The sequence below is a fragment of the Chelonia mydas genome, chromosome 9, assembly GCF_015237465.2.
Source record: "Chelonia mydas isolate rCheMyd1 chromosome 9, rCheMyd1.pri.v2, whole genome shotgun sequence".
Taxonomy (NCBI): domain Eukaryota; kingdom Metazoa; phylum Chordata; order Testudines; family Cheloniidae; genus Chelonia; species Chelonia mydas.
This window is the reverse complement of record NC_057855.1, coordinates 82,871,031-82,896,599: the sequence shown is the minus strand read 5'-3', so window position 1 is coordinate 82,896,599 and position 25,569 is coordinate 82,871,031. Positions and strand designations below refer to the sequence as shown.

Here is a 25,569-nt window from a genome sequence, read left to right as displayed (position 1 = left end):
ATAGCCATTGATGAACCTATCTTCCATGAATCTATCTAGCTCCCTTTTGAACCCCGTTATAGTATTGGCCTTCACAACACCCTCTGGCAAGGAGTTCCAGAGGTTGACAGTGTGTTGCGTGAAAAAATACTTTCTTGTGTTTGTTTTAAACTTGCTACCTATTAATTTCATTCGGTGGCCCCTTGTTCTTGTATTATGAGGAGGAGTAAATAACACTTCCATATTTACTTTCTCTATATGACTTATGATTTTATAGACCTCTATCATATCCCCCCTTAGTTGCCTCTTTTCCAAGCTGAAAAGTTCCAGTCTTATTACTCTCTCCTCATATGGAAGCTGTTCTATATCCCTAATCATTTTTGTTGCCCTTTTCTGAACCTTTTCCAATTCCAATAGATCTTTTTTGAGATGGGGTGACCACATCTGCATGCAGTATTCAAGGTGTGGGCGTACCATGGATTTATATAGAGGCAAAACGATATTTTCTGTCTTATTATCTGTCCCTTTCTTGATGATTCCCAACATTCTGTTTTCTTTTTTGACTGCCACTACACGCTGAGTGGATGATTTCTGAGAACTATCCACAATGACTGTAAGATCTCTTTCTTGAGTGGTAACAGCCAATTTAGACCCCATCATTGGATATGTACGGTTAGGGTTATGTTTTCCAGTGTGCATTACTTTGCATTTATCAATATTAAATTTCATCTGCCATTTTTTTGCCCAGTCACCCAGTTTTGTGAGATCCTTCCGTAGCTCTTCACAGTCTGCCTGGGACTTATCTATTTTGAGTAGTTTTGTATCGTCTGCTAATTTTGCCACCTCACTGTTTACCCCTTTTTCCAGATCATTTATGAATATGTTAAATAGGACTGGGCCCAGTATAGATCCCTGGGGGACACCACTATTTACCTCTCTCCATTCTGAAAACTGACCATTTATTCCTAGCCTTTGTTTCCTATCTTTTAACCAGTTACCAATCCACGAGAGAATCTTCCCTCTTATCCCATGGTTGCTTATTTTGCTTAAGAGCCTTTGGTGAGGGACCTTGTCAAAGGCTTTCTGAAAATCTAAATACACTATATCCACTGGATCTCCTTTGTCCACATGCTTGTTGACCCGCTCAAAGAATTCTAGTAGTTGGTGAGGCATGATTTCTCTTTACAAAAACCACGTTGACTATTTCCCAACAAATTATGTTCATCTATGTGTCTGACAATTTTGTTCTTTATGATAGTTTCAACCAGTTTGCCTGGTACTGAAGTGAGGCTTACTGACCTGTAGTTGCCAGGGTCACCTCTGGAGCCCTTTTTAAAAATTGGCGTCCCATTAGCTATCCTCCAGTCAGTTGGTACAGCAGCTGATTGAAATGATAGGTTACAGATGACAGTTAGTAGTCCTGCAGTTTCACATTTGAGTTCCTCCTCTAATGACACCTCAATTTGGGACAGTTCCTCAGATCTGTCACCCAAAAAGAATGGCTCAGGTTTGGGAATCTCCCTCACATCCTCAACAGTGAAGACCGATGCAAAGAATTCATTTAGTTTCTCCACAATGGCCTTTTCGTCTTTGAGTGCTCCATTAGCATCTCGATTGTCCAGTGGCCCCACTGGTTGTTTGCAGGCTTTCTGCTTCTGATGTATTTTTTTAAAAATGTGTTATTACTTTTGGAGGCTTTGGCCAGCTGTTCTTCAAATTCTTTTTTGGTCTTTCTAATTATAGGCACTTCAGATTCTTAAACCGTGGGTCAAGTGCTGTATCTATCCTTAGAAATCTCACATTGGTACCTTCTTTGCATTTTGTCAAATCTGCTGTGAAAGTGTTCTTAAAACGAACAACATGTGCTTGGTCATCATCCGAAACTGCTATAACATGAAATATATGGCAGAATGCGGGTAAAACAGAGCAGGAGACATACAATTCTCCCCCAAGGAGTTCAGTCACAAATGTAATTAACACATTATTTTTTTTAATGAGCATCATCAGCATGGAGGCATGTCCTCTGGAATGGTGGCCGAAGCATGATGGGGCATAGGAATGTTTAGCATATTTGGCACGCCAGCTACAAAAGTGCCATGCGAACGTCTGTTCTCACTTTCAGGTGACATTGTAAATAAGAAGCAGGCAGCAGTATCTCCCGTAAATGTAAACAAATTTGTTTGTCTTAGCAATTGGCTGAACAAGAAGTAGGACTGAGTGGACTTGTAGGCTCTAAAGTTTTACATTGTTTTGTTTTTGAGTGCAGTTACGTTAAAAAATAATCTACATTTGTAATTTACACTGTCACGACAAAGAGATTGCACTACAGTACTTGTATGAGGTGAACTGAAAAATACTATTTCTTTTGTTTATCATTTTACAGTGTAAATATTTGTCATAAAAACAATAATATAAAGTGAGCACTGTACACTTTGTATTCTGTGTTGTAATAGAAATCAATATATTTGAAAATGTAGAAAAACATCCAAAATATTAAATAAATTTCAATTGGTATTCTATTGTTTAACAATGCAATTAATCGCGATTAATTTTTTTGAGTTAATCACATGAGTTAACTGCGATTAATCGACAGCCCTAGTAATAGCCTGTATGAAATGGGGTGGGGTGGAGTAGGGGCATGTCTCAGTTTAGAACCTAGTTTGTAGGAACTGGATTTAAAGCTCCACTCATTTCAAAATCCATTATCACATCTTCAGTGCAAGAATGAGGCACGTTAGCTGGTTTTGCACTGCCCCTTCCTGTATTTTGCACTGCCCCTTCCTGTATTGTACCTATCTGCGGGAAAAAGATTTGAATCTCAAAGTCTGTGAGTTCATGAAGGCTAAATTCAGGTAAAATAAATACAGTAATAAAGGCAAAAAATCATGAAACAATCAATTTGTGTGCAGTACTTTAAAAACAACAAAAGTTTTATATTTTTTCCAAGTTTTTATAACAAATTTATACTGGGGTGAACTTCTCTAATATTGGGACCAATCCTTTAGTGTATACATGCATGTAACTCTCACTGAAGCCAATGGGAATTTTATTTACGCATAAAAAACGGTTGTACTATAGGAGAAAGTCTTGACAGAATTTTAGCTCTATCAGTGTTAATGCAGTTACTCTTAGAGGCTTTATCCCCAAGCCTGCAAACAAGAACTTTCCCTTTGCCAAACCTTGAGCATAAGATTTACGTTTATAGGGCCTCAAGGTGTGACCTTGCAAGTGTGATGGCTGCCATCTTTGGTCGACTCACACGCTGGGAGCCTCCAGAGCTAAAAGCACAAGCTGCTTCAGCTTAAGCTAAAGAGCCTTGGTTGCCTAGCTGGGGACTGTAACAACTCATCTCATCTGCAAGTCAGCACAGATGGGGACCTGTAAGTAACACATACTCACCAGTGGATTATATAAGCCCTTTCTGAATGGAGGGTTTCTGAAGCCATGGTGTTTGTAGAATCGGACCCGATTAAAAAAGTTTAATATATCTAACATTGTATGAACGATCCTTTCTGAATCAGATATTATTTTCAGGTCTTATGTATTAAGATTTTATTTGCCTAAATTACTGCTTGCTTGTTACCCCAGTTTGATAGCATCATACTTTGTACTTACATTACAGATATACCAGAGCGGTTTCGAAACATAAAATTTGATTTGCTTTCCCCCTCCCCATATCTATTTGCAAATCGTGTATAATTATTTCTAGGTAATTCTCCCCCAAATAAATACAACAATTATGAAGGAAAAAAGCACTTGTGACTAAAGTAATGTACAGGACCAGTATACATAGCCCAGCACTTGTGAGTGACAAACCAGTGCACAAAGCAATGATCATTAACAGCCATACAATAACAAAGTGGTACAGTCAGCCAAGCATCGTAAGTAGGGTGACCAGATGTCTCGTTTTTATAGGGACAGTCCCATTTTTGGGGGACTTTTTCATAGATAGGCGCCTATTACCTCCTCCCACCCCCGTCCCGTTTTTTCACAGTTGCTATCTGGTCATCCTAATCATAAGTAACCCTACAATAACAAACCTGTATGGTAATACAGAGCACTAGGGGTGGAGTGGGACTCAGAGCTGATTTTAGTTTGTAGCTTCCAAAAGATTATTATAATATGGTTTCCAATATGTGGTGGTTATTTTTCTGATTTTTTATCTTGATTTTGAGGTAAACATAGGGTTCATTTTTATGTGTAAAAATACTTTAAATTATTGCTTTAGAATAGTTTCCCTTGAAAAAATGTCCCCCCCTCCAGTGAATTCCCACACTCCCTGGGATACTCTCAGTAAGCATGAAGCAGGGGGGAAATCAATATTTGTGACCCGTTACCCCCTTGACAAGCAGTTTTCTGCATTGCAGAAATTGTAAATGTCAACTGTTTTCAATGAATATCTCTAATTTTTGCTCTGGTAGGTCTGTGCTGGTTTGAGATGAAAACCCTGTTTGTAGGTAGGAAGAAAATGAGTTTTAAATATAATTTTAAAAAGCGTTAACTGGGATTAAAACGTGTTAACATTTATTTTACCATTGTTATGATTAGCAGTAGTATTTATTTATAGTGCCAAGAGTACCCGATTCGAAAGGCTAAAACAAACTTCTACTACATGCCCCTCCTTGGTTCATCCTTATGCTTTCCTTCGTCCCCTCCCAGCACCCCAAGCTGGGTGTCCTTTTGTGATCTGTAGCTTTCTGTACTGGTTTTTACAGGAGGCTGTGAGGGCTGCTGAAGATGTCCGATAGTCTGGATATTGAAGAGAAACCTCCAGCCCCTCCGTTGAGAATGAACAGCAACAACCGTGATTCTTCAGCACTGAACCACAGCACCAAACCGCTCCCCATGGCCCCAGAAGAGAAGAACAAGAAGGCCAGGCTGCGCTCCATCTTCCCAGGAGGAGGGGATAAAAGTAAAGTATCAGCAGTGCAAAGGGGTTACTTTTCTCTCTTCCTGTAGTTTGTTGGTTGCTGTGTTTGCTTTCTGCCTGTGCTTTCTTTCTGTTTCATCTGTGGGACATGCTAATTAAAAAGTTCCCCAAAGCGTTATGTTACTATAATTCTAATGCCATATTTTCAGAGAGGAGGAGGTGATGTTTCATTAATTATCTTTGTGTAGCTGACCAGGACAATAAAACACACATGCACACATGGTCTTGCATTTTTTAAATGCAGTTGCGGTTTAGACTGGGTTTTGTCTTGCATTTGCAGAGTGAAACCAAGGGAATAAGGTTCAAATTTCATTTGCAAAATTAAGGGAGGCATGTGTTTTGAATTAAAAAAAAATGTATTTGCACTTAAAGAATGGAGAAAGGGGTCTTGCTTTTATTTGCACTTGTAGAGATGAGGAAGGGTGTGTATAATTTTTTAAATTTTTTTTTACAAAACAATACCAAAACATGTGCTTAATTAAGGTCAAAGTGTGTCTTGGATTTTTTAAATGTGTAAACCAGGAATGTATGTTGCATTATTTGAATTTCTGGAGAGAAGCATGTCTTGTATTTTTAAATGCATTTGCAGAGTGAAGGAAGGTAACGTGTGGGTATTTTAAATGCAGTTACTGTTAAATCAGTAGGCTGTGTTGCATTAGTTGAAATGCATTTGCAAATATAAAGGTAGAAGTGAGTCTTAGAACCAAGACAGGAAATGATTCAAATCTCCCCTTGTGTCAGAAGGTTTTTTGTGACATTACTCTGAGAGCAGCGCAGCCCCTCCCAGTTCCAGGTTGGTGCCACAATTGATTTTCTGACCTGCAGGACTCTGCACCATGCAAAGGGGGTGGAAGATTACCATGCTTCGTGCTCCTGCTTTGTAACATTATCACAGCCACTCGTCCCTTTTTGGAGAGGCTATTAGTACCCCATTTTAATAAAGTTTGAGAAAAGTCTCTAATAGCTGCATTTCAGTGGCTTGATGCAGCATACACAGGATGGGTAAGAGATGCCTTGGACAACATGGGGTTGGGGAGCAGATAAGCCCGGAGCTGTGACTGCCACTGCACTTTGCCTTAGGAATACCAGAGTTGGGACTGCATGAGTGAGTGTATGGGGGGGGGGGGGGCGGCGAGGAGGGGAATGTTGTGCATACAGTTCTTAAACCGTGATACACTGATTGCATATTAAGGGAGGTGTTTGGAGTGTGTGAGCGTGAGGTGGGTCTGAGGGCGTATTAAGAGTAAATTACTGGAGTAGGGTTCAGTGGAGATGTTAGGCATTAATGGGGGCGTATATGTTATGAATGTATTGGGGTGAGTTACTGGGGTGGGGTTATTTGGAGGTGTTGGGGAATTCAGAGGTGAGTGGGGGCTGACTGGAGGTGCTAGGGGTGTATGTGCTATGGGACAGGGTGTAGTGGAAGTGTCTGGGTGTATGAGCGGCTGGTGGTGTTAGGGGTGTATGTGCATTGGGGCAGGCTGAGTCCCAGAGGGGGGATGGCTGGGGAGGTCTGAGCTATGGCCATAGGGGTTGAGTCACTGCTGTGCGGTCCTAGCGTCTGCGGACCGTGGCACCTTCTTGTCCCAACCCCTGTTGCCTGGCCGTGCAGGCATTTTCCCACCCATGGCCAGCACCCTCTTCCCAGCCACTGCTGCCTAGGGGCTGAGTGCAGCACAGTGCATGGGAAGCAGCTTCCCCAGCCAGCTTGGCAAACGGAAGCAGAGGATGCAGTCACTGTAGGAGTGGCCATGTAAGGTGGAATTGAAAGCAAAAGGCCTGGGAGGTGAAGGGGAGGATCAGGGGAAAGGGGATCTTGGAAGGAAAGATAATACTTCCGGAGGACCACAGGCAGCAAGAGAAGTGTTCTCCCTCCTGCTACTTGTAAGTTGCCCATTACCCTGCTGCTGCCTTCTGTGTCCATCCCTCTCCCTCTTTCCTCGGAGAGGATGGCCTAGTGGCCCCTGAGTGTATCCTATTTAGGACTTCTGGCTTGGCCCCGATTATTTAAACCACATTCTCTTCTGGCTCTAACACAGCACTAAAAAGTAGAGGGGACATTTTGACTTGACTCCCTTGATTGAAAACCACCATAGCTCCTGGGGTGACAGAATGACTTGAGTCATTTCCCCTTCTGGCTGGCATCAGAGTGGTGTTGACTCTCTTCTGAGGGAGAACTTCCTCAGCATGAGGTAGTGTGTGAAACAGATGCAGAAAAGGGGAGATCCAGAAGGAATCCCTGCCCAAAATAATCTGTTACAGCCAAAACAGTAGTTCATTTTCTTCTGGTATAGAAGATCAGAATCAATTTAGCAGTCATTTAGATTTTATCACTACAGGTGTGACTAGGTTTGTTGTGTGAAACAGTAAGAATATTTAGCTTTGATGCTCAGGATGTGCCAAATCCATTGAATTGAATTCATCTCATGGCTGGCTTATAGGTCAGGGTATCAGCTAGCTTGTGCATTCTTCACAGACTTACACAGTGACAAACTTTGAAAGTCTTGGTTACAAACACAACATTACTTTAACATGTCCATTTTGATCCAGTGCAACTGATTTCAGCATCACAGATTTATTATAATATCCTGCTATCAGATCTTTTAAACAGAACGAGAGAGAAAGAGAATCGTAGGATATTTCTCCTTAAACAGACTAGGACACTTGTATCCTTTGTTCATTCACCAGGCCTGAGATGTGCTACACTACTTGAAATGTTCTGTCAACCTTTCTTTGTAACGGATAGGTAGCTGGTGTGCTGACCAATACTGTCTCATTGTTTCCTTGTGCTTCCCCTGTCTGATTGTTGTATCCACCTGTTATCTCTCACTTTATAGTTAGTCCCTAAGCTCTTTGAGGTAGGGACCATCTTTTTGTTAAGTCCAGTGGGGCTTGATCCATGACTAGAGCCCCTAGGTGCTACCACAATACAAATAATCTGTGTTAAGTAATTATATGCTCATAATCGCTACAGTATCTAAGTTCCTCTGTCTGCAATGTGTGTTTCCTCAATACCTCTGTGAGGTAGGGAAGTACCATTGCCATTTTACAGATGAGGAACTGAGGCGCAGAGTGACTAAATAGCTTGCCCAGGGTCACACAGGAAGTCCTGTGGCAGAGCAGGCAATTGAAACCAGGTCTCATAAATCCCAGGCTGGTGCTCTAACCATTTTCCTTCCTCTTAAGTATGATAGTAGTCAGTAGCTATGGGGGATTCAGAGGCTGTGCGTCTCCTCCCAGCTGGGCTCTGTTCCTTCAGGAAAACTGGGAGAAGAGCCATTCAAGGAAATTGTCGGGGTTCTGGGCTGGGTTTTTTGGGTTGTTGTTGGGGTTTTTGCAGTGCTGTAGATAGAGCCTTCTTTTCCATTCTCACTGAATCGCCTGGATTTGCTGCTCTGCAAAAATAAGTACTACCGTATAGCGGGAAGTGGTGGCCCAGTAAGGAAATTACGGGAAATTAAACCTAAATTATCACAAAGGAAATGTATCCACCTGACTCTCTTTTCAGCTATATTGGTGTAAATGATAGTAGTATTAACAATATTAAACCCCATGAAGATTTAGACTGGTGTAGCTGAGAGCAGAATCTGGCCCTTGGTAGCTAAGTTGCCTCAGATACATAAAAAATAAGAAAATGGAGGAAGAACAAACCTGTTGGGATAAGGGGGAAAGGAGGAGAAAGAAAAGAATGGGGATGCTGGGGTAGAAGAGAAGGGAGAAGGAGGAAAGATTAGAATAAGGTGAGAAGAGGGTGGAGAAAAGAAAGGACCCAGAGAAAAGAACAGAATGAAAGGGGGAGAGAAGGGAATTAAACAATGAAATGAGCAGGTGAAAAGAAGGCAAGCTGTTCTTTCCCTTACAAGAGAAATGAAAAAGTCACCACTTAGATGAGTCACATTTTACTGCCAAAGAGACGGTTTTTTAGCATCATAATAGTGTGACTGGGAGAAACCAGACAGAACACTGTCTATTTCCTTGTCATCTTTTGATCTGTAATAATTGTTGCAGATGTGGTGGGTGACTTCACATTTCCCAGACTTTGACAGCTGTGTTTATATTGGCCAATTTATCACAGATCATTTATAACATAAGCAAGCAAGAATTACAGATATTCGTGCAGAGGAGTCAGCCCATCACATTATATTTCACCACTTCACATGGAATGTATGTGATTTGGGTTGCAGGGCATAGAAAAGTGTCAAAATGTTTAGACAGTGGGTTTAAATATAGACATCTAATTCCTTATTTAATTTACATGTTATCAGTGTTTTGAATGCAATCTTTAAGCAGAGGTATGCCATGCATACTTGCCAAGTTTCCTGAAAAAAGAACAGAAGTACTCGTGGCACCTTAGAGACTAACAAATTTATTAGAGCATAAGCTTTCGTGGGCTACAGCCCACTTCATCGGATGCATAGAATGGAACATATAGTAAGAAGATATATGTATATACATACAGATAAGTTGGAAGTTGCGATACAAACTGTGAGAGGCTAATTAGTTAAGATGAGCTATTATCAGCAGGAGAAAAAAACTTTTGTAGTGATAATCAAGATGGCCCATTTAGACAGTTGACAAGAAGGTATGAGGATACTTAACTTTAGGGAAATAGATTCAATATGTGTAATGACCCAGCCACTCCCAGTCTCTATTCAAACCCAAGTTAATGGTATCTAGTTTGCATATTAATTCAAGCTCAGCAGTTTCTCGTTGGAGTCTGTTTTTGAAGCTTTTCTGTTGCAAAATTGCCACCCTTAAATCTTTTACTGAGTGGCCAGAGAGGTTGCTAATTAGCCTCTCACAGTTTGTATGGCAACTTCCAACTTATCTGTATGTATGTGTATATATATATCTATATATATCTTCTTACTATATGTTCCATTCTATGCATCCAATGAACTGGGCTTTAGCCCACGAAAGCTTATGCTCCGATAAATTTGTTAGTCTCTAAGGTGCAACAAGTACTCCTGTTCTTTTTGCGGATACAGACTAACACGGCTGCTACTCTGAAACAAGTCTTCTGAAGTGATCTATAATGCTTGTCACCGGGAATGAGCATTCTGTAAAGGGTAACAAGTTCCAATTTTTGATAGGACATATTGTATAGCACCTAATTTCACTTACAGATTTGACTGTTCCTTTAAACTGAACTTGATGACCCTTTAAATCCAGTTTTTGCTGCAGTCACTTGCAAGTGGCAAGCTAGGAAAAGCCAATTTTGTTATATACAATAAAGAATCACATACACTGAAAGGATATGATCTCTTATTACTGAAAATTAAGTAACAACTCATTATAGATGAAAGGAAAAACCCTGGCATTCTGACTTGATATATTACTGTTGTCTCTTCCAAGTGCTGAAGGAAAATAAATTATGAGTTAACATTGTGTAGATGTTAGGATCTTGGGCAGAAATGCAGCAGGTAATTATTCAATTAGGATAAATGCAACACTATGGACATGGGAATAAAGAATTCAAAATACCCTTTACTTTCAGTACGAAGGGCAGTGTGTGCTAACTTTGGGGAAAGTTGACTTTTCTCTGACAACTAACTGGATGTGTAAAGTGGCATTAAGGTCAAACAGGGAAAGAAACACTTCCTTCTGAAATGAGATTAGCACAGCTCATATTGGTTTGCCTGCGAACCAAGAGGGACCTGGTTTGTGTCTTGACTATGGTGTTGTGCAGGATGCATGCACACACAGTGAGCTCAGGCACCAGATGAGGGACTTCACTAATGCCATCTATTGGCAGACCCAATGCTGTCACTCATCAGGAAAGGCAAAATAAAAAGCCACTAGCTTAGTGTTTAAGGTAGAAGTCTGACTTGGCTTGGATACAAATAAAAGTGCAAAATGTGAATATTTATAGAACAAAGACTCCATTCACTCAGCTCCCCACTGCTCTCTGTCAATAGAACAGGAAACTTGCTTGTGGAAATAAGTCTCTCAACAAAATTGCTGCCATGCAACTTTTTCTATACAACTTGACTATCCTTAATAATGTACCCAGGGAGTGTGAAGGACAAATGAAGGGAATGCACAGTCACTTCTTGCTCTCTTACTAAACTGTCATGCATGTTGCTGACCAAACATGCAGCATGACTCCCACACCTTAGGTGAAGGTGCTCCTTTCCTCCCAAAACCAGTGCTTTATATCAGACCTTCCTTTAGCTGGCAGCTGCCATGTTATTTATTAATTTGTACTACAGCCGTGCCTAAAGACCCAAATCATTGCCCCATATATCTCTGGAGACCTTGTGACTATTCGTGTGACGTCATATCAGATTTGCAGAGCCAGTCAGTCTAGGAACATGAAGAGAATTTATAAATCAGTTCCCTAAATATTTGTATTAAACTGATGGGAAGGGAGGAAAGGAAGAGCTGGCTTCAAGGGTATATTGCAGAAATTTTTTCAGTTTAAAGCACTAGAGATGATGCAATGTGCATTCTACTAACATTTTATTAACATCTTCTTTCTCGAATTGGGATTAGTAACTAAAACACATTGCAGATAGAAATTTGAATACACTCTAGCCCCCTTTTTAGCACGTGCTATTTCAGCTGAAGTGGCAAAGCTGTCCCACAGGGAAGCAGTTGCTCCCTTCAACAGCAGTGCACACCGCACTAGGATAAAAGAAGAACCTGCAAATAGCTATGTCCTATACCAGGGGTGGCCAGCCTGAGCCTGAGAAGGAGCCAGAATTTACCAATGTACATTTCCAAAGAGCCACGGTAATACGTCAGCAGCCCTGCCATCAGCACTCGCCTCCCCCTGCACCCAGAGCCTCCCACCCCTAGCGGCGCCACCGATCTGCGCCTCCCCCTCCCTCCCTGCACCTCCTGATCAGTTGTTTCATGGCATGCAGGAGGTTCTGGGGGGAAGGGGGGAGGCGCGAGGGCACGGCAGGCTCAGGGGAAGGGGTGGAGTGGGAGAGGGCCTGTGGCAGAGCCAGGGGTTGAGCAGTGAGCACCCTCCGGCATATTGGAAAGTTGGCGCCTGTAGCTCCAGTCCCGGAGTCGGTGCCTGTACAAGGAGCCGCATATTAGCTTCTGAAGAGCCGCATGTGGCTCTGGAGCGACAGGTTGGCCAACCTTGTGCTATACTATCTACCTGTATGGTTTCAGTTTGTAAAGTATGACGGTTCTCCAAGGAAACCAAATACTTCAGCTGGTCCTGTCAGTGGACTCCTGCTGTTTGAACATAGTGTCTGAATTATATGTAGCCTTTAGAGATGTATTTGAGAGTTCTGTAAATATGTTCTACAGTTAGGTGTATTCATAAGCTTATATTTGATATTTTAACTAGGGTTCTGCCTGGATTTGGATAGGTTTCCCCAGATGTTTTTGTAACCTAAACACAATTTGTTGCATGAACAGTTATTTCACTGTAACTTCTAATTCAGTGTGTTAGTGGAGGTACCTTTTGTCTTATAGAGGGTTGTCATTCATAGTATCTCAAAAACTATGCCAGACCCAAAAGGTGAGTGCTCCTGAAGTATCTTGATTTGGTCACCAGCCAGGGGCCAAAATTTTGTTTGTTTGTCATTTGAATACTCAGTAAAACTGGTCATGGATGTGGTGCTGCCATTCAGTTCTTCAGTGGAGAAGAGTGCTGGGAACGGACAGCCATAAGATATGATACTTTACAAAAGGGCTATAACAGGAGGGAGAGGAAATGCAAATGCAATTTTTATTCATTCCCCCCACCCCCCATCAAGCTCCTTCCACAAGAAGCATCAAAATCTGTTAGGACAAACTTCAGAGTTTTGAAAAAATAAATCAAACAAGTATTAGCCGCTGGATATGAAGGCGTGATTAAAAAGAGAAATGATGGTGGAAATAACTTACCTGCCTGATTCCTTTATATAGATGCCTAAGAAGGCTTTTACATTTGTTTAAAGTGGATTCCTTGCTTGACTCTTGGTAGCTGTAATCTGGATTTGGTCATGTGAAGAAAATCAAATACAATCTCATGGGCCACCTCGAAAAAGGGGTATACATTAGGTTAACACTTCATTAACCTGGGTCTCTGTAGCGGATAAGATTCCCTTTGAATTGTTTCCCAGTTTAAAATGGTTACTTTTACTGATCCTGATTGTAAATACCTGTGAATGAAAAAACTGCAGAAAATAAGCGCATGTTAACATTTTTGCCTCTAGCCAATAAGAAGAAAGAGAAAGAGCGTCCTGAGATCTCTCTTCCTTCAGATTTTGAACATACGATTCATGTGGGGTTTGATGCAGTCACCGGGGAATTCACTGTAAGTAACCTCCATATTGCACCTTTAGTAAGTCTCCCAGTTCCTTGACAGTGAAATAGTTTTTTGCAGCCAGAAACTTCAGGTGATGACAGCAGTCAGGCTGAGAAAAAACAGACTTGTTGGATTTGGATATTTTCAGGACTTTACCTCTGATTCCGGCTCCTTCTCTTCCCTCCTCTCCTCTCCTCCCCCCGCCTTCCCTCGGATTAACAGCAGAGTGCCTGTGGAAAATGAAAACTAGGAAGAACCCAGGTGCCTGCCTGGTTAAGTCTTGTAAGCTATTTTGGGGCAAGAGCGCACACACATCTGGACAGCTGGCCTAAGGGGCATAGTCTACCTGGCCTATAGACATCTCTAGAGCAGTGCAGAAAGCTGCAGAACAGGCATTGTGGAAGGCTGATCATTTTGTTTCAGTAAACAACCTCTGAGGTATTCCCCGTCCAAAGACTAGGTAATCAGGCAGGCTTTTAGCTTGAATCGGGTAGTAACATAACAGCCAACTTTGCCACGTAAGATTAGTGGAAGGAGTTAATGCAATGTGTTTCAGCTCAAGTAATGGGGAAAATGAGTCTGATCCAAGCCCTCTGAAGCCAATGGGAGGCTTCATTGAGCTTTGGATTGGGTCACTAGTTAGGTGTTGGAATCATTAATTAATTAGTAAGCCTAACATGATAGTGAGTTTATGCTTACTTTTTCCCAGTAACTTTCCATACCTTCGGTACCCAGTGAGCTGATGGATCAGACTGTGCTGTACAAACATGTTGAATGGTAGGACGTGCTAGTGTTGATTGGCTGTGTAAATAAAACAGGCAGGATGGGACAAATCATTTTGTGGCTTGCTGGCAAATGTGCCACAAGCTTCCAAAATCTGGGCACCAAATGCAATTCTTCTGTGATTTTTGTTTTGGTTGCTGCTTCTGTTTCTTTAACATGTTTCAGGAAACTAGAACATTCCTGCTTCCCTAAATAAATAAATAAAATAAAATAATACATATAAAATGAAAGCGGTGTGGTGGCAACACCTCTTTATCAGAGAACTAGAAGAGCTTTTAGTAATTTGAAAATGTTACACTCAGAATATTTTATACTGGATTTTAAAGAATAGACATGACTTCTAAATGTGTACTTTAAAAAAATATTCTGGGCCAGATCCTGAGGTTCTTATTCAGGCAAGCCTGATTAACTTCATTGGGAATTTTCCCTAAGTAAGGCCTGAGTAGAGATTGAGTTTAGACCGCCAGATTTGGTCTTCTGCCCTTAGAAATTGCAACAAATATATCAATTTCAGAATACTTTTCTGATATTCTCTCTACATTTTATTGTTTATCCCTCCCAGTCTGTCTCTCTCTGTAACTACTTGACAGCTAACTTTAATCTTTGCTGCCATTTCTCAGTTCCACATTACATTCTGTCACTTTTTTATTTTCCTCCTTTTGTGTTTACATTTTCCATCTCTTTCTCTTCCACCTTTTCTATCCTCTTCCTTCCTTTTCTTTTGTGTTCTCTCTTCTTTTCTCTGATCCCCTTTTTCAGTGTTCTCCCAGTTACTGTTCTGTTATTTCTTTCCTGTTTCTGTATTGTGCACTCCTCAGTCTGCTCTCTTTGTCTCTATTCCCTGTGCTCATTCCCTTCTGTGTTCTGGCTGGAAGAAAAGTGAAATGGATCACAATTATCTTCCCTGGTGCACCAGTGGACAATGATCCCAGTCATTTTCACTTCCCTACCAGCTGGAACAAAAAGGAGTGGCACAACAACAAAAATAAGTTTTCAGGTCTGAGGCACCCTCTGCCTGCACTTCAGAGATCAGCATTTGGATCAGTTTTAATATTGTTGCCCGCATCCATTGTGTCAGAACAGTAGGTCTGCAGCATCAGACTTCTTATTTTCACATCTAATGCCATTGGCAGTACATTAGCACAGGCCCTGGCCTCTTATAGAAAGCAACATCTTTCTGGACTAAAAGTGCACAGACCCACTTTTATATTAGTGATTTCTTTTCAATTACTTTTTTTCCCCATTTAAATTATGGGCACTAGCTTCCTGTTGTCCAGCCACACTTTGTTGGATAGTTATTTCTAAAATGATACATACTTGCTCCTGAAGCATGAGAGCGCAGAAGTTAATTCAGTGGGCTGCGGCCATAAAGAGATGGCTGTGCCATCAGAATATACTTACCCCACCCCCCCAAAAAAAGCCTGGTGATCATGAGGCTTGTTGGTATAGGCCAACTTCTGCAGTACTTAATACAGCAAAAAGCCCATTCAGGTCAAAGGAAATGTTGCTCCATCAAGGACCACAGTTTGCCCCACAGCCACGAGCTAGTTCCAGTCACCAGATATAAGTATTGTGTTACATTTGGCTTCCCTGATTTTTCCCAACGTCGACACAAGTCTCTTGTCAGCCAAATAGTCACACGGTAAGTAAATTTTGCTGAAGGGACTGCCAATAGCTACACACCTTTTTTAAAAAAATTCCCACTGTTTAGTGATCGCACTGTCTGTGTCTCTCAAAAGTTTGGAAGTGCCATGGGAATGTGAAAATATTTAAAATTTCAAGCGATTACAGTGGTTGTCAGGCCAGCCATGTCTGCTTTATGGGTTATGCGCAATGCATAGAAAAATTTCTAACACCCAATGTTAATCACGCCCGTGTCTGTATTACCTGACTGCTATTGGTTGCATCTAGAATCAGAATCAGGAACACCTGCATGGGACCCTGAGTTTTGGCTCTAAGGTTTTAGCATCAAGCTATGTTGTTACTCATGTATGCATGTTAAAACTCCATTTCACTGTGCTTGGAGCAACCATGATTGCTAGGAATTAGGGCACAAAGCACCAAATGAAATTGATTGGAAACTGTTGGGTGGAACCATGCGGCTTTAGCTTTATATTTATTTATTTTGAAGAAGTTATTGCAATTATTTTGAGGGGAGGAAGGCTTTAGATTTGTAGCTTTTTTGTTTCATTTTGTTTTTAAAGTGAATTTTGTAAGGCATGCCTTTTAGTGAAATAGTTTCCTGACCCCCAATCTGGAATAAAAACTGGCCCCACCCCAAATTTTTAAAGATTCTTGATTAAGATTTTAGCCAGTTGGAGGAAGTCATGGCTTTAGATCCAAGGTGACCTAAACAAATGTTTAGTGACTTAACAAATGTCTGTCCAAAGTTTCCTAGATTTTTCACTCTGACACATACATTACTTGTATTATAGCAACACTTGTCCTTCTAATATGAAATCTGAATTCGACAACTACTTTCTCAGTTGCACTTTGTTCACTTGTGCACTGGCCAGTTATGATCTCAGGACTGGAAAAGCAATGGAAAAAGTTGCATACAGCTGTTAAAAATTGCTAAACTGGTTTTAAAAAACAGAAAAAACGGAGTAATTTTTCCAGTCACTTGCCGTGAATCTTCAGTAATATATTTTTGTAAGGGAGGGAAAAAAACCTGGTAAAAAGGGGGATGATGCTTCCAAACTTTGGAACAATTGTGATTTTTCTGTTTTTCCTAAGTCTGTCTTCCTGTAGCCTGTCCAGCACCTAATCTATTTGGTACTTACCTCATAATTCTCCCACTTTAGATGGGATTTTCCCCATTTTGGCCCATTGGTTTCACCTCCTTACCACCTTCTAAGTTGTCCCACATTCTGTTTTAACTTTCTTTTCTTTCTTTATTTACGTCCATTACAGCCAGATCTCTATGGCTCACAGATGTGCACAGGGAAGCTTCCAGAGGTGCGTCACAGGCCCAAAAGAAGCTTGCATCAAAGTGCTTCTTTGAGATGTCATAGCACTGCAGCAGCAGGTTCATGTGTGTGCAGTAGATTTGTTGCTTGGCTTATCCCACATTTTTGTCATTAATCCAAAACTCTGGAGGCCCATGTCACACATTGATTTGCAGAGAACTTCGTAGGAAGAAGCCATGTAAAATGTATATCTAGACTGGGGTGGCACCAAGGTTATGCATAGGTGCACCTCAGGTATAGTCTTTATTCGGTAGCTCCTCTAATTCGCTGCTAGATGTTGGCTGTGTGGTAAAAGGGGAAAATTGTAGGTTCTGAAACTTAGGAAATTATACTGGATGTTTAAAGCAATTTGTCAACAATAATATTCCAATGCAAATTTGCAGCTTTCCAAGATTGGATCGATTTCCAAATGTCACCCTTCCACCTAAGATGATTGAAAACTCATGCTAGGCTTTGGCACTTCCAGCCTGTTTTCTGAGTTCCTACTTTCTATACATTTTTAATAAGGAGCATAGAGAGCTAAGGGTGCTGAAAAAAGAGACTTTCCTTAGCAGCAGCAGCAGCCGTGTTACAACTCAGTGTTACAATTTTTACGTTTCAATCCAAATTGTTGCCCCCTTCTCCAAACTAGAAACAACACTCCCCTGATTTAGACATACTGTACTGTCAAATAAATGTATCAGGGGAGGGGGTTTAATCTTTTAATTAGAACAGCAACTATATATTTCCATTAAGCATTGAAAATCCAGTGTAAAGCTCCTAAAATACACTGTGTTGTCCACAAATATAGAGTAGTCTTGTTATGTCTGCACTTAATCACCAGGAAAACAAGCTAGGCCTTAAATCATTATTCCATGGAAGAGCAGAGTTGATTTAAAGATGAGTTTCATGCACGTTTTTTCCTGTCAGTCATAACTTTCTTTTCTTTTTTAAAAGTTGGATCCCGGTTTTAGCTCTGTATTTTGATAGAGAAGAGAATGATTACATCTACTGTGTCAGTTTCTTATTTTAAATGTAAGGCATCAATTAAAGTTTCTGAAAGTAATCTTACAGGTAGCATGGGATTCTTGGTAAGGAACTATGCTGGTTGTGGCTGCTGAATTTCCTAAATCAGCATTCTTTCTACTTGGTATCCACAGGGAATTCCAGAGCAGTGGGCCAGGCTGTTACAGACCTCCAATATAACAAAACTAGAGCAAAAGAAGAATCCACAAGCTGTTTTAGATGTTCTCAAATTCTACGATTCCAAAGAGACAGTTAACAACCAGAAATACATGAGCTTTACTTCAGGAGGTAAGTTGAAGCCATGCTGTGCAAGAAACTGAAAGCCAAACTGGTTCAAAAGTAAAACAAGTGTCTTTGAAGTGCAAAGAAGTGACCAGAAAGACATTCCAATGACAAGGAAAGATCTAATATCCTGGAGTTGAATGCTGCTTCCTCCCAAAGATGCAGTTGCAAATGTGGAAGAGTAATTGGATAATCTGGTTGTTTTTGTTACTTTGTTTTCAAAATTAAATAAGAGGATTTGTGAAACAGTCACTGGCTCTTTCATTCGGAAGCCACAAATAACTAGTGATCTGCACGGGAGATGGGTGCTATGCATAAATATATGAAATGAATACAACATTTCTACTGTCATGGAGTCTTACTAGGAATCTGGATGAAGGATCAAAGAGAAGGAGGTACTTCTAGAGCCTGGAGCATCTTCATTTTGGGGATTTCATTGCAATCGAGGTGCCATAATTTGGAAGCCTCCAAATGTGACACTATCCCCGGGTTTTCTGTATATTCTGCAAGGTCACTAAGCAGCATTGAGAAAATGTTTTCAAGGAGAATAATTCTGAATTTTAGTTTATATTTTTTTCAGTGTGTTCTTTTTTTTTTCCTTGTTAGCGAAAGGAACCCTGTTGCCTGATAATAAATCACGTCTACCAAGGAATCTGAGGCTTCAGACTGGGTAGAGTGTGTGTGGCTTTAGTAATGATGTGTTCTTTTCTGTATCATGGCTCTCCTAATTATTGACATGATTCCTGCACAAAAATGCTGTGATACAGTTAAGTCTGTAAAGACATAGCTATTATTTCCGCTAACGTGGCGTTCAAACCCAGCAGCGTGTGAGCAGCATCTGTAACTTTCTTGACCTGAAATTGTTCATCTGGTAGAGCTAATAAAAATGCCGCCATCAGTGCCAGTGGAGACAGTTACTTCCTTGAACCTGGTGGCTCAACTGAGACCCGTAATTCAAAAAATTGATTGCCTGACTAACCTTCAATTTACCCCCACTAAAATAACAATGAATGCTGGAATAAGATATCAACCATGCAAAATTTCAGGCTTGTCGGAGTTTTGTGCATGTGTGTGTGTTTGCAAAAGCTAGAGGGATGATGTGTTCATAATCCGCTTTAGAAGGGAAACTGACGTACATTCTTAGGGAGTTGCTATTGTGGCTCCATAATAATAGAACAATCACAGTATGAGAGGGGTTATACTAAACCTTTTCTGTCAGAAGGTTTTGACCCCACTAGAAAGAAAAATGCATGTATTTGCATTCTTTTTATCCACGTGACTTTATCATAAGCCTGACTTCAAACTGCCTTCCCTATTGGGAAGAGACGTGTGCCGAACCATTTCCCCGCTCTTTTGGGATAGTAAAGGGTCAAGTGAAACATGGAAAACAGACACTAAAGTAAAATGCAGACATTGCAGTAAAAAAATAACCCAGATCATTCCACCACCTTGCTGTCATCTTTATAAAGTAACTGGTTTTGCCAAAGGGGTGTTGTGAATGAAATCCGACGAATTTTGGAAGAACTTGTTCTGCTGGATTCCCCAGACCAAGCTTTGTTATGAAAAGTATCTAGCCAATCTTCTTTTGCACCTTTCAGATAAGAGCGCCCACGGATACATAGCAGCCCATCCTTCGGTGAGTGTAAAAAAATAACAGCGATTTCATTTATGGTGTTTGTGTAAGTGCGGTGGAGTAAGCCATAAACTCTGAATTTTCTGGTATTTAGAATACCAGTCGCCTCCGCTGAAAGAAGTCAGACACAACATCTTTGCAGCAGTGGTATTTAGATTCCATTGGCTATTTTTAATTTTCTGTATAATACCTGACAGACAGATTAATGTCTGGGTTTGTTGACGAGGAATTGCTTACTATTCCCAGCCCTTTATGATTTATATTCTTTAGTACAGTGTGTTATTCCAGGCTCTCTAATTACACTTTAGTGTAGTTTTTTCCATCTTAAAATAAAATCTCTACTAAATTTTTTTGCTTTTGTACTGCTGTGATTTAATTAGCTATATGACTGAACATAAAATTAGAAATTATTCAGAACTCACTGAAATAATTTGTAAGGATGTTTTAAATATTGGTCCATTATAATTAATGCTGAATTACTGTGGAAATCCTGGAGATATATTTATGATGTACATATTAATATTTACTGAGTTTATATACATATTAATATTGACTGAGTTTATCAGTATTAACATTATTGCATTAAATATCAATAATTAATTAGGGATTCGGCCTTTATTTTAAATTCAGTGACTCAGTTTCACAGTTAAATTTTTTAACTAAAGCCAGATCCATTATCCATAATAAAATACATTTCTGGAAGAATACTGCAATCACATAGAAATATAATCAGCATGGCCTTCAAAAGTGGTTCCTACAAGTGGTTATGGTGTCCTTAGGAACTATAACTGTGTATCATGGGATATAACCAGTAGCAAGATACAAGCTCCTACAAGAGAATAGCCTACTCAAGGGATTCAACAGGAATCTTATATAAGAGGGAAGGTGGGAGCGCTATTGCAGTACAAAGAAATCATTCAAATCCTACTAACTGAATTTCACCTAGTAATACAAGTCTGGTATTAAATATTCAGGTTATTGTATGTAGTGTAGCTTCACAATTCTAGTGTTGTCACATCAACTGTGGAACCCTTCTAGGGTATGGAAATGGTTTGTTATGGTCTGGCATCATAGAAGTGAGATTATTTTATTGCATGATTTTTTTTCAAAAATGTGTAAGTTTGTAAAATATGAATTTTAAACAGGAACTTTAGAGTCATGTGATATACTACAGAATAATATATACTCTTTCCCACCTACACTAAGACAGCTCCAAACTCTGGCAAAGTTGCATGATATCATATAGTATATGGTGAATGCTTCTCTGTCCCGGTAGTTGGGTTATGCAGCATATAATTCTAAAGTTTTGACACTTTAGTAACTTGTTTTACAGGTCACCATTTTCAGTAAAATCAGTTATGCAGTGGAATAGATTCTCATGGGAGATGCAATATCACTGTATATATATTTAAGGACAAATTAATTCAGGCAGTGGTAGGAATGATGTAGTGAACTGTTCTGCAAACTATAGGGGTTTAGACTGGATGATCCATACAATCTTTTCTGTCCCTTCTAACATTGATACCATGTACTGTACTGAAGAGAAGTGATCATCTCACAGGTTATGTGAGAGACCTGATTACTTAGAACAAGTGTCCCCAGTCAGCTTAAGATCCTGCTTTGATAACCATGTTATTCTCTGTGTTCCTTCTCTTAACCCCCCTATAATATTCCCTTCAGCAACATTGGTAAATGTTTGATTGGATTTTTTTCCCCAGTCTATTCTTCTTCTAGCAATTCTAGCCATTAGTCCACATTTTAGGTTTAGTCGCTGGGTTTATGGTAGTTGCAGCCCCATTAATGTTATACTGCTGATTCACTGAAACCTGGCAAAGAGCAGAAATACTAAGCATTAAGCATTAAATGAAGATAAATGTGAAAAGCATCTAAACAGGAAAAAATAATATTATGCTGGGTAAAATAATAAAAAAATGAATAGCTTTTCTCTATAATGCAGAATTTCCTGTTAGACTTAATGAAGGATCCTTTGAGCTTTGAAGTGCATTAATTAGGCCTGGTCTACACTAGGGCAGGGATCAATCTAAGATACGCAACTTCAGCTACGAGAATAGCTTAGCTGAAGTCGACTTATCTTAGATCGACTTAGAATCACTTACTTCGCGTCCTCTCACCCTGGTGGAGTTCCGGAGTCGACAGCAGAGTGATCGGGGATCGATCACTACCCGCCGATCCGGCAGGTAGTGTAGACGTGGCCTTAGTCTAACAGGTAGACTTGTTAGCTTAATTAACTGTTACCATTTCTGCAAACACATTGCCAAAGCAATTAACCAGGAACTAGAGGTGATTTTCTAGCTCCTGCATCTGTTCAAGTATTGTTCTCAGTTAAATTAGTCTTTCATTAAGTATGTAAATGAATGATTTATTTGCCTTTATTTAACTTAATTCCTCTAATAATGCAGCACAGGATACAATTCACTAGCCCAAATGCTAGTATCTTACCAAGACTGGCCATGAATAAATAAGAGGCAGAGGAAAAACACCAAAATGAATTAACCAAACAATACATATATTTGTAGTCATAGAAAAAGAATGCACCATATGCAACTAACAACTGAGGTTTCTACAACTAAATATAAATGTAAAATTCTCTGTTATGTCTGAGTAGATTTATGCTGTACATTATTAACAAGCCTCCCGTGCTGTCTTTAAACAATAAGTGAACAATCAGTTATGCTGCTGCCTTTTATCCACAGAGCACAAAAACTGCATCAGAACCCCCTTTAGCTCCCCCAGTTTCAGAAGAAGAGGATGAAGATGATGAAGAAGAAGAAGATGACAATGAACCTCCACCTGTTATTGCACCACGACCTGAGCATACAAAATCAGTAAGCTCACTAGCAGCTTTGGTTACTGTTGTCATTGTATGGTATAACTGAGAGATATATCTGTTATAATAGGAAAGTGTATAGAGTTCCTTTTGGGTGAAGACTCAGTGTTAGAATCCTAACTATCGCTTTTAATTCCCATGAACCTACAGAAGCCAGCAGGTTCTGATTTGAGGCTTTTCGTGTAATCTTGAGCTTTTCCCATTCTGCCAAGAGGTATTGTGAAACTCTGAGTTCAGTTTTTATATTGTGTTTGTGTGTATGTAATACTATGTTATTTAAAATACAGATATATAAATGTGGACTTAGCCATGGTCAGTGGAAAGAAGGCTTACGATAGTGCTAGCTCTCCTCCTTGCTTCCTTGTTGAGAGAGAGAGAAACTGAACCGATGTGATGGGGAGATGAAATGAAGAGCAAATATAGACAGTGCGATTTGTGTGTCTTCTAACAGGACAAAGCATTTGTCATATTAAAAGACAGATACAGTATATAAATGTTTTCCTAATGATGCTATTCCATGCTACACAGTTGTGAATGGGAGAAGAGATCTGCGAGATCACAAATTGAAGGAGGGAATTCCACAAGATAGTGACTCTATTAAGATGTGGTCCCCATTATGAAAATAATAAGGCCTTTTATTATAACGTTGGGATCTGTCATGTCTAAATGCACTGCGATGGAGGATGAAAATACAAATCAGCCATATCCAGCTCTGCTGAATCTAACCTGATCATTGTGGTTCAGCTGAGCAGACATTGGCTTTGGTGAGGTTTGCACCATGACTGCTACTCCCAGTATATTCAGACTCCTATCTTCTAACTTAATTGCCCTAAAACAAGTTTTTGTTACTATTACTCCTGTTTGTCCTACAGAGCCATCACAGGCTCTGGGGCAGTGGTGGGCAGCCTGAGGCCCGCGGGCCACATGTGACCCACCAGTGGATTACCCTGACAGGCCACAGGTTGCCCACCACTGCTCTGGAGGATGAGCTGGATACGCTTCTGCCTCATGCATCTTCAGCAGCATTTTTAACTGAGTTCCAAAAATCTTTTTATTACAGATTGTCAAGAGATGCGCCTCCCCTGTAGTGCCCCGTACTAGCCAAGCATGGCTCTGCAGAGGCCTGCCTCAGTTTCCCCTTAAAATGTCCACATTTCCCCTGTTGGGGATCCAACTTTTTAAACCCTGCACAAAGTATTTCAAAATAGAATTCAGACCCAAAGTCTTCACCTACAGTTTCATCTGGGCCTAGCCTCTCCTCCCTGAGCGTCTGTTCTCTCTTTGAAGTTTCATTCTTTCACCCCAGTACCAAACTGGGCACAGCCTCTTTTCCCCAGGTGTCTGTCTTCTTGCTCTCCCAGCACTTCTTGCCTGGAGTTTCAGCCCAGGTCAGAAAGAGCCCAGCTTGATTCTCTGTTCCCAGGCAGTACGTGTAAATGCAGAATTTGAATCAATGAGACACAGAGCCTCACAATGTCATTTTTACAGTCACCCTTCAGAGCTTAATCAGACTATAAGCAAGTAAATGTTCCCCTCCAGGGTTTGAAACATAAAATTGCAGAACCAAGAACCTAAAAATGAAACTGACTATAAATAAGGATAAAACTGACTTCATTAGTTTTCATTGTCCCTGTTTTGAGAAACGCACAAAGGAAACAAACAACTTAATGTAAGTTGCCATTGGTGATAGTAAGTAAAGGAACATGATTTGTTTTTGTTTTTTTTCCAGTGTGACACTTAAGTTGGCAGAGTCCCTATTTATGAGCGAGATAAAATCTCATGGGGATCTATCTCCAGACCCACCTTTCTGACCACCTAATAATTTTCTGTCGCAGATCTACACTCGGTCTGTAATTGAACCTGTTGCTGCACCAGCACTAGTTAAAGAGGCTTTGACCCCTCAGCCTGAGAACTCAAACACAAACACTTTGTACAGAAACACGGACCGGCAACGAAAAAAATCCAAGATGACAGATGAAGAGATCCTAGAGAAATTGAGTAAGTGTCTTGCCCTTACCTCTTGTTTGATAAAAGGTTGTCTCTATGTGTCCCTCCTGTATGCATGCAGAAGGAATGTCCTTATTTTAGTGTCACTGGGACACTTGGGCTTTCTTGTATACACTGCAGTTGTGCTCAATGGACAGGAAACAGAGATGGAGGGAATCCCTTCCTTCTCAGTGGACAACTGTGATTTGCCTGCCTGTGCTTTCTAATGTGCAGCAGAGAGAGAGAACATTTCTGGCTAAACTGAACACTGTTGCCTAGTAACCCCTGGTGTACTGAGTCACCAACAGGTGTCCATTGGGCTGAGCAGAAAACACATACTACACCTCTTCTACAATAGTAGCAAGTGCAGCTGGTGAGCATCCCCTCCCCTCAAGGTACTATGTCTGTTTTGGGTCTGCAGTGGCATAATGCCGCCAATTACTGCTGCTTTGGCCGTGCACCTCCTCTCCTCCCGCCCCAGCCTGGCTAAGTTCATTAAGCTTTAGCTTAGCCCTTAGTACGTAAATACTCATATTTACAAGCCATTGTTTCTGTTGTGTTTTCATATAAATCTGTATTAAACTCAGATTGCAGATTTAGTGGTATAGAAGGGAGATCTTTATGACTGTATCTTCGTTACAGTTCTGTGCTCTCTGGCATTTATATATACCAAGGATGAATTTGGTCCAGTAACTAAAACTACCTATACAAGGCACCAATCATTGAAATGCAGCAGCCTCTGGAGTGGAGAGCTTCAGCTGTTAATACAGAGCAGCACTACACTGGAGGTCTGCTCAGGCCTAATATTAAAGCTTGACCAGAACTCAACCCAAGCCCAAGAGTGTTGACTTTTTTTCATGCCAGGCACTTGTAGGGTGTTAGTTTTGCTTGGAGAGCTAT

At 40.5% G+C, this 25,569-nt stretch overlaps 1 protein-coding gene across 4 annotated transcripts in view; it reads left to right on the top strand.

Annotated features, from left to right (window-relative positions):
• PAK3 (p21 (RAC1) activated kinase 3) overlaps positions 1 to 25,569 on the top strand; it is a 194,609-nt gene that overhangs the window by 132,839 nt on the left and 36,201 nt on the right. Inside the window, exons 3-9 of one of the 4 annotated variants that reach the window (XM_027822620.3) lie at positions 4,695 to 4,891; positions 13,072 to 13,172; positions 16,860 to 16,904; positions 18,055 to 18,208; positions 19,801 to 19,838; positions 22,550 to 22,681; positions 24,519 to 24,681. In XM_027822620.3, coding sequence (XP_027678421.2) covers positions 4,717 to 4,891; positions 13,072 to 13,172; positions 16,860 to 16,904; positions 18,055 to 18,208; positions 19,801 to 19,838; positions 22,550 to 22,681; positions 24,519 to 24,681 — 808 coding nt within the window. In that variant the 5' untranslated portion in view covers positions 4,695 to 4,716. The remainder of the gene's footprint in view (positions 1 to 4,694; positions 4,892 to 13,071; positions 13,173 to 16,859; positions 16,905 to 18,054; positions 18,209 to 19,800; positions 19,839 to 22,549; positions 22,682 to 24,518; positions 24,682 to 25,569) is intronic. The other 3 variants (XM_043522593.1, XM_043522594.1, XM_043522595.1) reach the window with 3 other exon arrangements.